The sequence below is a fragment of the Penaeus monodon genome, chromosome 37 (assembly GCF_015228065.2).
Source record: "Penaeus monodon isolate SGIC_2016 chromosome 37, NSTDA_Pmon_1, whole genome shotgun sequence".
Lineage (NCBI taxonomy): Eukaryota > Metazoa > Arthropoda > Malacostraca > Decapoda > Penaeidae > Penaeus > Penaeus monodon.
In genome coordinates this window covers 8879459-8891958 of record NC_051422.1, presented here as the reverse complement: position 1 = coordinate 8891958, position 12500 = coordinate 8879459, and the positions used below count along the sequence as shown (strand labels likewise).

Below are 12500 nucleotides of genomic sequence, written 5' to 3'. Positions count from 1 at the left end.
ATAAGGCGATGAGGAGCTACGGCATACTCAGATCAGAAAATAAACTTGTGAGAAGAAAACCTGCCCAAAATTCTTAACTGGAATCAGCTGTTCCTTTTGGTGTTGTGTTTTCTTGCCTTCTGAGCGCTTGGTTTTCCTTTGATAAACTTCCATCATATGTTGCTTTCAACTCCAGTGGCTGTGAGCTTGCATCGTGACTGAGCGTTCTCTCTGGTGGAAATATCTCGACTGAAATTTCCTGCAAGCTGTTCTCTTACCCTTTTTTTCTTTTTTATTATTCTTGTTTTTATTTTTATCTTTGTCTCTATTTTCTCGCATTTCCTCCCAGAGAGCGGCATCCGGTTGGTCGTCGAGCTTCACAGTGTATTTTGGTGTCGACACGTATTTTCCTTTCATTTCAGCGAGATAGCTTGGTGTGGGCGGAGGCGTCACCGAGGAGGAGGAGGAGGAGGAGGAGGAGGAGGAGGTGGAGGAGGTGGAGGAAGAGGAAGAGGAAGAGGAAGAGGAAGAGGAAGAGGAGGAGGAGGAGGAGGAGGAGGAGGAGGAGGAGGAGGAGGAGGAGGAGGAGGAGGAGGAGGAGGTGGAGGAAGAGGAAGGGGAAGAGGAAGAGGAAGAGGAAGAGGAAGAGGAGGAGGAGGTGGAGGTGGAGGTGGAGGTGGACGTATTTTCCTTTCATTTCAGTGAGATAGCTTGGTGTGGGCGGAGGCGTCACCGAGGAGGAGGAGGTGGAGGAGGAGGAGGAGGAGGAGGAGGAAGGAGGAGGTGGAGGAGGAGAGGAGGAGGAGGAGGAGGAGGAGGAGGTGGAGGAGGTTGTCCGAGATATATAGAATCTCTATTTCAATCTCCCCCCTCTCTTTCTCACTCTCTTTTCCTCTCCCATTCACTTCCCTATCGCCTCCCTCTCCCTCTCCCTTTTCCTCTTCCTCTTCCTCTTCCCCCCCCCCTCTCTCTCTCTCTCTCTCTCTCTATATATATATATATATATATATATATATATATATATATATATAATATATATATATACACACCCCACACACACACACACACACACACACACACACACACACACACACACACACACACACACACACACCCACACACACACACACACACACATACACCACCACACACACACCACACACACACACCCACACACCACACACACACACACACACACACACACACACACACACACACACACACACACACAATCTGCCTGCCTGCCTGTCTCCTTCCCTCTTTTCCCCTATCACCCTCTCCCTCTCTCACCTCGTTCCCTCTTCCTCTTTCCCCCTCTCTCCCTCTCCCTATCCTATCCCTATCCCCACCTTTTTCCCTCTCTCTCCTCCTCCTCCCCACCTCCCTCCATCCAGCCTGAAACCTACTTTACCATATTGCTACATACGCTTGCATAAAACACTTCAAACTGTATCGCTGCCTAATACGAGTACACTGTGATAACAAAATAGCAATATATTAAAGTTTTATCACGTGAATATGCGTTTACATTACTGACTTAAGCGATTTGCTTGAGGCACTTAACACTATATGCAACCATATACTAATACGCGTAGGTCTTATTCACACACTCCACACACTTCTTTGCGTTCCATTACATTTTATCACATTCCATATTTCATCACACTTTATCATACTAAATCCCATTTCATCATTCCTACCGTTCATCACTCTTCACCGTACTCCAACTCACTTCACCACACTCCTTCACGCCAACATATTCCTTCCATCATACTTCAACACCTTTCGTCACACTAATCTCGTACCAAATGGGCCAGCATCACAGTATAGTCGCATCACCGCCGCCCTCGCAACTCTCTCCTGTCCTCCCTCTCACCCTCTCACCCTCACCTCACCTCTTTCTCTCTCTCTCTCTCTCTCTCTCTCCTCTCTCTCTCTCTCTCTCTCTCTCTCTCTCTTTCTCTCTCTCTCTCTCTCTCTCTCTCTCTCTCTCTCTCTCTCTCTCTCTCTCTCTCTCTCTCTCTCTCTCTCTCTCTCCCTCTCTCCCTCTCTCTCTCTCTCTTTTCCCCTCTCTTTGGATTCTTTAAATTCTTGTGCAGCTCGTGTTAGGGGAGACTGGCTGACGTGTCCCTTTTGCGTACGTTTGTTATTACTGCTTCTCCTGCGTTTTATTGGTTGGTTAAGGGGGAAGTTTATGCTTTCGGATGCATTTATTTGTTTACTCGTTGGTCCCCGGGTTGCTTGTTTACTGGTTTGTTGTCTTGGTGGAACGGTTTGTCACTAGGGTTGTGCAAAAAAAAAAGTTGGGAGGGGGGATGCGATTGATTAGGCGTAACGAGAGAGATAGTAGAGAGATAGATAGAGATTATAGAGAGATATATAGAAGATATATGAATAGATGATAGATATATATATATAGTATATAGATAGAGATGAGAGAGTATTGAATATATAGTATAGATATGGATATGAGATAGATGAGTAGTTAGAGAAGAGATATAGAGATAATAGAATATAGAGATAGATATAGATCTAGATATATAGATATATATAGGATAAGTATAGATAGAGATAGATATATATTGATATAAATATGTAAGGATGAAATGATATATATATATATAGATAGAGATATATATAGATATAAAATAAGATTATAGATATAAGATAATAATATTATGAGATATAGAGAATTAGAGAGAGAAGTAGATATATATATGTAATATGAGATATATTATATATATAGATATTATATATATATATATAATATATATATATATATATATTGTATAGAATATATAGATATATTAGTATATATATAGATTATTATATATAATATATATATTTTGGGTATAAAAATTTATTATAATATATATATATTGATAATATTATTTATATAAATATTATAATATATAAAAATATATATTTATTTAAAAAAATAATTTTTATATATTTATATATGTTTTTTTATATATAATATTATATTATAATATATATATATAATATATATTTTTATACTATATATTTATATCTATTAATTCCCTATGGCCCGGTTGGGATTACTGTACTTAAATTACTTTGCTGACCCCCTTTATTACTCCTTTCCTTGCTGATATCGCTATTTTGTTATTGTTATTATCATTTATTGCCTTTAGCTGCTAGCGTATTTTGAAATTGGATTCCTAGGCGTGAGCTAAGGTCTGCGTCTTTCTATTATTGTTAATATTGTTTTTGTTATCATCATCATCTTTGTTATTATCATTATCAATATCACTATCATTAAAATTAGTGATATTGCTGATGCTATCATCATCATCAATCATCATCATCATCATCATCATCATCATCATCATTATCATCATCATCATCATCATCATCATCACATCATCATCACCATCACCATCACCATCACCACCATCGATATTATTATTATGGTTACTATTATTATTATAAACAACTGTACTGGTAGATGTAGTTGGTAGTATCATCATTTTAACCATCATCCTTATCACTTCCATTGCCATGCCATAATCATCATCATCGTCAGCAGCAGCAGGAGCGTCATCATCAGTATCATCACCATACACCACCAACATCAACAACACCCCCATCTCTTCCTCCTTCACCACCACCTCCACCTCCACCACACTCAGTGAACCCTCATCACATCACTCATCGCCTTCCATTCATTTCCATTCAAGAGCAATACAATGAATTCAAGTATAAATGCCCGCAAACAATTCGACTATAAAACAAGAACAAATGTATAATACAAGTATAGATCAACCGCGGACCTTCTGACCTTTAAGCGTAGTTCATTAAATTCATATTGACCATCTGCAGAATGCTGACTCTCGCGCCGACATGCTATATAAAACCGCGTCCTGCTATCATGCCGACTGCAGTACTCGTATCGCAGCGAATGCTGACTAAAAACTCTCGGCGGAAATGTTTGTATTTTGAGAAGTAGCAACATGCATACTATTGTTTTAATACGTTGACAGCGAATAGTTTTTTTTTAATGAGCAAAAAACATAAAAAAAGATGAACTAAACGAGTTTGTTAGAAATGAGTCAGTCTTCTTTCTGATAAACTTGTTGTGTGGATTTTCTGTTCTAGTTTTTTCTCTGTCATATGTGAATGTAATGAATATGATTTCGTGATAACTTTATAACGGAGAGATGAGTCAGGGTAGGTGGGTGAGTCAGAGAGAGGAAGTGAGCGAGGGAGGGAGAGGGGGAGAGGAAAGAGGGAGGGAGGTAGAAAGAGAAAGAGGGGGAGACAGAAAAAGAGAGACAAGGAGACAGCCAGAAACAGAGACAGAGAAAGAGAAACAGAAACGAGAAAGAGACAGCGAGGGAATTTTCATATTCCTAAACATCGCAGAAGTTTCTCATAGATATCACTTCGATATCTACAAAGATAAGAGATAAGTGCTGTAATTTGTCACCCCTGAACGGCCTTATCGCCCCAGAACGCTGACACATGGCGTGCCTCAGTGTGGAAGTCAGCTGTGTACGGAGCGGCTGCCGCAATGTGTCAGCGCTGACGGAATTTCTCTGGCTGATCGATGTTCGGCTCTACAATGTAAGCATTCCTCGTAATTGATATAATGTGTCCCCGGGATGAGAGGCCTGTGCGGGCTGCCTAAGGGGCTGTGCATATTACTGTGAGGGCCGAGGACGTCGCTTTAAGATTGGGCGATGCTTTGGGGATTGTGTATATTGCGTTGGGGGTTGTACACGGTGTTTTAGGGGCTGTACGCCTTATATTTACGGTTATAAATGTTGCTTTATGTATATATAGATGTGTGTACATGTGTATCTATATGATATATATATGTATATATATATATATATATATATATATATATATAACATTATATATAAAATTTTATATATATATCTATATATATATATATATATATATATATATATATACATTATATATATATATAATTATATATAAATATATATAATAATATATATATATTTATATATTATATTATATATATATCTATATTATATATTATATATATAATCTATAATATATACTATATATATTATATATATACTATATATATATATATCATATATATTATATCTATATGTATATATATATATATGTATTATATATATATATATTATTATTATTATATATATCTATATATATATATATACAATAGTTTTTTTTTTTTTTTTTTTTTTTTTTAAAAAATATATTTTATTTATATATTAATGTAGGGATATATATATATAAAGTATAATAATATATGATAATGTAATATGGGAATATATATAATAAATGTATATAATAATATGTATAAAATGTATATATAGTATGTATAAAAATATATATTATATAATTTTAATATATATATAAATAGTAAATATATAATTCTATGATTTTATATATATATATATATATATATATTATATAATATAGTATATATAATATAATATATATTATTATATATGTAATTAATAATATAAATATATGTAAATATATGTATTTTAAAAATAAAGATAATATGTATATATTATAATATGTATAATATAGATAATTTTATGTATATATATATTATTATATATATATATTATATATATCTATTATATATATATATTTTATATTAATTATATATTTTAATATATATATTTTATGTATATAATAATGTATATTATTTATTTTTTATTTATTATATTATTTATTTATTTATATCAATACCTTTTTTTTATCTCTATATCTATATATATATATTACATAAAATTTGCTGTTTTTAGATGTTCATAATCTTGCTTTTTCTTTTTTTATTTTTTTTTTTTTTTATTTTTATTTTCTACCTTTTTTTTTTTCTTTTTATCTTATATTCTCTTTTGTCTTTTTTGTTTTTCTTCTTAACTACTTCCTCTATCCCCCCGTTCTGCTTTTACAGCGGGAGAGCGTGCAAAGGTGCTTATTACCCCGTTTTTTCCCTTTTAGCTTTTGATCTCTTTCCTGTTTGGGGGAGGAGGCGAAAGGAAGGTCGAAGGGGAAAAATGGCTGGAAAGTTTTTAAGGGGGAGAACAAAAGGAATGAAGGGGAAAGGAAAGGGGGAAAAGCAAGGGAGGTAAAGAGGAAGGGAGGAAAAGGGGCGAGAGGAAAAGGGAAGAGGGGAGAGAGAGAGAGAGAGAGAGAGAGAGAGAGAGAGAGAGAGAGAGAGAGAGAGAGAGAGAGAGAGAGAGAGAGGGGAAAAGTGGGGAGGGAGAAAGGTGAGAATGGGCGAGAGATGCAGAGAGGGAAGATGTGTAAGGCAAGTGAGAGACAAAGAGGGAAAATATACGGAAAGCGAAAGACAAAGAGAAAGGAGAAGGTTAAGCGAGAGACAAAGAGGAAGAGAGGAAGGCTAACAGGAGTCAAAGAGAAGGAAAAGAAAACAAGCGAGAAACATTAAGGAAAGTGAAGAAGGCGAAGAGGAAAAAAAACCCAGGCGAGAGACAAAGAAGTAATAAAGAAAAAAAATGCATATGAGAGAAGAAGAAGAGAAAAATGAGGAGGAAACAAGACACAAAGAGGGAGAAGAGTGACCAGCGAATGACAAAGCGAGAAGGGGAGAGGAGAACCGGAGCGAATCGAAGGGGGGAAAAGGAAGAGGAAAGGGAGAGAGAAGAGAGGGAAGAGGGGAGGAAGAAAAGCGAGAGAAGCGAGATGGAAAAGAGACATCCTTCCTTGACATCATTGATTGCGGTTGTGGTGAAGTTCATGGCTGTCTCCGAATTATGGGGAATATTTAAGCCGGAGAGGACCTTAAGGGAGTAGTGAAGCCGGGGAATTTTAAGGGAATATTGAAGCATGAAAATTTAGGGGAAAATTTAAGCCGCGGAGAGTTTTGGGGAAAATAGAAGCCTGGAATTTTAGGGACAAGAGGAACCAGGATATTTGAGGGAAATAGAAGCAGGGAATTTAAGGGAAAGAGAAGAAAGGGAATTTAAGGGAAGGAGAAGAAAGGTAATATCAGGGAAAGAGAAGGTAGGGAATTTAAGGCAAAATTGAAGACAGGATATTTAAAAGAAATATAGGTCGGGACATTTCAGGGAAAAAGTCAAGAAACCAATCGCACTTTGACGTCTTTGCGTTTCACTTGCACGCGATGGACACGCCGATGACGTCATTGGTGATGATAATTATGATATTGAACTTGCATTATACAAATTTCATATATAATGTGGCTGTTATTATCGCTGCCATTAATTATTGCTATTAATGTGTCATCTTTATTAACTTCCACCTCCGCTTGCCAAGCATACCGAATTCGTATTATTTTTACGTATTTCAAAACAAACCAATTAACAAGCAAAACACATGATTGCAGTGTATACCTATGCACTATATATACATCAAACAAGCAAACAAAATGCCTGCTTGATAGGCAAATTATATCTTTGCACTGTACATCTCAAAAAAAAAAAAAAGAAGTAATAATAAATAAATAAATGAAAAATAAAACTAGATATTTTGGATACGAAAAAAAAGAAAGAAAGAAAGAAGAAAAGAAAGAAAACAAGCTAAAAAGATCCCAAAGGGCCATGACCGACCTTGATTTGCGAGCTGAGTGTCGAAGCGTTCGTTGGCCAAGGTCAGGGCAGGGCGGACGATACTAAATTCGGGGCAGTTCATTTTCAGGGTCATGCTTCCGGGATTTGATTTGCCGACGGAGAGCGCGTTTTGGCGTGTGATTTTTTTTTTTTTCTGTAATCTGTGTATGGAATTAAGGCTTATTCATTGCATAAAGTTGCTTTGGGGTTCCGTTTAAATGGGTGGGGAAGGGGGGTTTTCTGCGCGTTGTACAGGAGTGAATGTTTCGGTATACTGTGCGGAAATAGTTTTCGATTCATTGCACGGAAACAAGGTTTGTGTTCGCTGCATGGTGATAAACTCTTAGTAAAGAAATTTTCCGTACACGCAAGGACGCACGCACGAATGCACGCACATTCACACGCGCACGCGCACACACTCGCAGGCACACATTCACACACACACACGCACACATTCACACGCACACACGCACACACACACACGCACACACACACGCACACGCACGCACGCACACACACACACACACACACACACACACACACGCGCGCGCACGCACACACGCGAACACGCACACGCGCGAACATACACGCACAGGTACACACACGCACAGGTACACACACGCACAGGTACACACACGCACAGACACACACACACACGCACAGACACACACACACACGCACAGACACACACACACGCACAGACACACACACACACACGCACACACACACACACACACACACGTTATGTACAGGCATACATGTCTGTATGTATAGGTACATGCAAATGATTATTAGATTACATGCTTGCATTGTCATGAATTCATGGATGTTGCAGTGTATTTGATACGCATAATGATTTTTTTTTCTTTGATCTCACGTTTCGTAGTAAAATACATTAAAAGAAGTAATAATTGCAAATAAGAATCGAACTTTGATGAAAAGCTCCCATTATTCTTCAGCGCCATTCTCAGTATCGTATAAAAAGAAGAAATGATTATGGTAAAAGCGTCGAGAATTAATAGGCTCACTGCAGCTTCTGAGATTAAAGTATTTTTGTTGTTTTTTTCGCGTCAGAATTCTTGGAATTGGATCTGCTCTTAAGTAATTTAAAAGGGATCGCCATTCTATTTGCAGTAAAAATGTAAGATGCGTTTGCTTGATATTGCTATTTTCGCCGTAATGTTATTACTTATAAATGCCATCATCATAATCTTCATCATTATAATCATCATCATTATCATTATCATCATCATCAGCAGCAGCTTCATCATCATCATCATCATCATCATCATCATCATCTTCATCAATATCATCATCATCATCATCATCATCATCTTTATCATCATCATCATCTTTATCATCATTATTATTTTCATCATCATTATTATTTCCATTATTACTGTGATTTTTTTTATCCTGAATATTGATATTCTCTGTCATTTGATTATGCTACTGTTTTTGTTTTTATTCTGTTATCTATTTTTTTTGGCTTAGTGTTATAAATCAGTATGGCTTCTGATTTAGAACATGTGTTCTCGTTCATAAATACCCAAGTGTGTATATGTGTGTGGGGGGGATGAGAGACGGAGAGATAGAGAGAGGTAGGGAGATTGAGAGATAAAGAGAGGAAGAGAGATTGAGAGATAAACAGAGGAAGAGAGATGGAGAGATAAAGAGAGGAAGAGAGATGGAGAGAGAAAGAGAGGAAGAGAGATGGAGAGATAAAGAGAGGAAGGGAGAAGAAAAGAGGAAAAGAAAGAAAAAGAAAAAGAGAGGGAGGGAGAGACAGAGAAATACGGTGTGCACATGTATACCCGGCTACACGAATATGTACGTACCTTTTGCAAATGATAATATACCTACACTTACATAAATATATGTACGATAAAAAAAAAAAAAATCTCATCAACAACACGCGCTTTTACCGCGAAATAATTTACAAACTTAATGCAACGTGTTAGCGAAATCGAAGAACGGGATGCAAACAGTACGTGGTTGTTAAAGAAGTGTAACTTTTGCCACATATTGACGATGTGTTTTTAACTAGGTTGCCGTCTTACGTAACGCCAAGAATATCACAGGCATTCTGGTTTAGAGCGTCCAGGATTCAGAATGTTAAGGGACTCGGTGAGCTTCTCGCAACCGCCATTTAAAGGAAATAAAATAAAATAAAATAAAGAGAGAGGGAGAGGGGGGGGGAGAGGAGAGGGAGAAGGAAGAAGAAGAAGGAAGGGGGAAGGAGAAAGGAGAAAGAAGGAAGGAAGAAGGAGGAAGAAAGAGAGAGAGAGAGAGAGAGAGACAGAGAGACAGACAGAGACAGAGAGAAAGATTCCAAAAGTTCTGATTACACGTGACGAGTTCAGAGGAAAAGGTCCATAGTTAGATCAGACTCGTATTACTATTACGGTAATGACGCTTGGGGATGGGAGTATGGGTGAAAGGGGAGGGGGGATGGGGGGATAGGAAGGGGTTGAGTGAAAGGAAAGAGGCTAAGAGAAAGGGGAGAGGATGGGTGAAATAGGGGTGTGTGGATGAGAGGGGATAAGGTTGGGTGATTAGGAATGGGATAGGTGAAGGGAGAGAGGCTTAAGAGAATGGGGAGGGGGTGGGGATGAAAGGAGGGAGGTGGTTGAGTGAAAGGGGAGTGGGTGCAGAATGGGGAGGGGGTGGGGATGAAAGGAGGGAGGTGGTTGAGTGAAAGGGGAGTGGGTGCATGAATGGGGAGGGGGTGGAATGAAAGGAGGGAGGTGGTTGAGTGAAAGGGAGTGGGTGCATGAATGGGGAGGGGTGGGGGATGAAAGGAGGGAGGTGGTTGAGTGAAAGGGGAGTGGGTGCATGAATGGGGAGGGGTGGATGAAGGGAAAGAAGCTAAAAGAAAAGGGAAGAGGTGGGTGAAAGGGAGTTGGGATAAAGGTAAAAGGTTAGGGATGACTGAAAGAAGAGAGAATGGGTGAAAGGGGGAGGGGATAGGATAAAGATGAGGTAGATGATATGTGAAAAGATAGAGGGTGACTGAAAAAGGGTGAGGGGGTGGTACAAAGGGAAGGTTGGAGTGATGGGATTGACTCAACTCTTTCATAGTAAAAGCGATGGGGGTGAGGATGAAGAGAGGGGGGGGGGGCGGAGGCTAGTCGCAGCGATCTAAGGGTCGAAGGGAGGGAGGAAGGGGACGGGGGTATGAAAGCATTTGGGGGGGGAAGGGAGATATGAAAGCATTTGAGGGGGGGGGGGGAGAGGATGACTCTTATTACTCTCATAGTAAGAACGCAAGAGAGCAAGGCGAGCGTTAGTGAAATTAAGGGAAACTTACATAACTCGCATCACAGTAAGAGCTCTGGAGTCTTGTAGAGGGGGGAGGGTAAGGGGGAGAGGGATGTCTCATTCTTCCCACGTTTAAAACTCTGGGGATTGGGGGTGGAGGGGGAGAGAGTCTATCATTACCTTCACGATAAGGGCCATGGATGGTGGGGGGGGGGGTGCGGAAGAGGAGGGGGGAATGGAGAAGGGAGGGAGGGTTTAGTCTCACTGCTCGCGATAAGGGCGATGGGGGCTGGAATGTGGGGGAGGGGGTGTAGTAGGGGAAATATTTGTATCGCTCTCACAGTAAGTACTCTAAGGGGAAAGGAGGGAGAGGGTAGAGGGGCAGAGGAAGGTAAAGAATAGTTTCCCTTACTCTCACAGTAAAGGTATTAAGAGGCAAGGGTTATGGTTAGGGGAAAGGTATAAGAGGTAAGGGAAAGAGCTAGGGAGTAAGGCAAAAGGAATAGAAAGGGAAGGATAGGGGATAGGGAATAAAGTATAACGGATAAAGAGGTTAAACGGTAGAGGGATAAGGGCGAGGGGACACGTGATAGAGGAGGGAGGACGCGTTCCATTGTAAACAATTTCATTTCATATCAACCAATCACGGGGGATCAGGGGCCTTAATAGCGCTCGTCCGAACTGCGTCGTTACCGGCCGTGCAATCACTGCCTTATTAAGAGATTACGATTGCGAGGCCCTTTGCGTTCTGGCGCTTTTGCCGTTCTGTGTGCGCGCTTCGTTTTGCCTTTTTTTTTCTTTTTGTTTTTATGCTTGTTTGTTTGATGTTTTAGTGCTTTTGTTTTTTGTTTTGTTTTATTTTCTATTTTGTTTTTGTTTGATTTTTATTGTTTTTGTTTTTTAAATTTGCTTGTTTTGTTTTACTGTTTTTTGTTATTTTATCGTTTTTGTTTTAGTGTTTTGCTGCTTTTATTGTTTTTGGTTGGTTTTTGTTTTTGTTTTAATTGCTATTTTTGTTTTTTTTGTATTTATTGTTTTCGTTCAATTGTTTTTTGTTTGCTTTTTGTTTTATTTTTTTTTTTCCTATTGCTCGTTTTGCTGTTCTTTTTTTGCTTTTTTACTGGTGCTTTTGATCAGTGTTCTCTAGTATTGTTGCTGTTTGTTTTGTTATTATTATTGTTAGTGTTATATCGTTCTTTGTTTTTCAAATTTCTCATTTTTTGTTATATTTCTTATTGTTGTTGCCTCTCTTATTTATTTCAAACAATAATGGCACTCATGATAATGATAAAAATAATGATAAGGATGATAGTATTAATGATAATGAAAATAAATGTAACGATAAAAGAGGTTAATAACAATAATAATGCATCAAACGTCAGCAGATCGGCATGTTTGCATGTGTGTCTGCATATTCGTATATTGTGCATTAAACACTGTGAAATTGGCCCATGCGAATATCCCACGTGATAACAGTAATGGTAATGCTGATGATAACAGTGATGATGATAATGACGAAGACAGTGATACTGGTGATTGTTTTTTGTTATTTTACTTGTGAGTGTAGTTGTGATAATGATATGATAATAGTGATGTTAATGGCAATGATGGTGATAATGATGGTGCTAGCAAAAACAATAATAATAGTAATTATACAAATGGCAACAGCAGTAATAAAACAACAATGCT

The 12500-nt window shown here is 38.3% G+C and overlaps 1 protein-coding gene across 8 annotated transcripts in view; it reads left to right on the top strand.

Moving 5' to 3' along the window:
- The window catches only part of LOC119596390 (calcium/calmodulin-dependent protein kinase kinase 1-like), a 196437-nt gene that overhangs the window by 103521 nt on the left and 80416 nt on the right, over positions 1-12500 (top strand). For 2 of the 8 annotated variants that reach the window (XM_037945612.1, XM_037945611.1), the window contains exon 1: positions 4463-4566. The exons of the other annotated variants lie outside the window; for them this stretch is intronic. In XM_037945612.1, the coding sequence (XP_037801540.1) occupies positions 4550-4566 (17 nt within the window). In that variant the 5' untranslated portion in view covers positions 4463-4549. Of the gene's footprint in view, positions 1-4462; positions 4567-12500 lie in introns of those variants that run through there. 8 annotated transcript variants of the gene reach the window in all.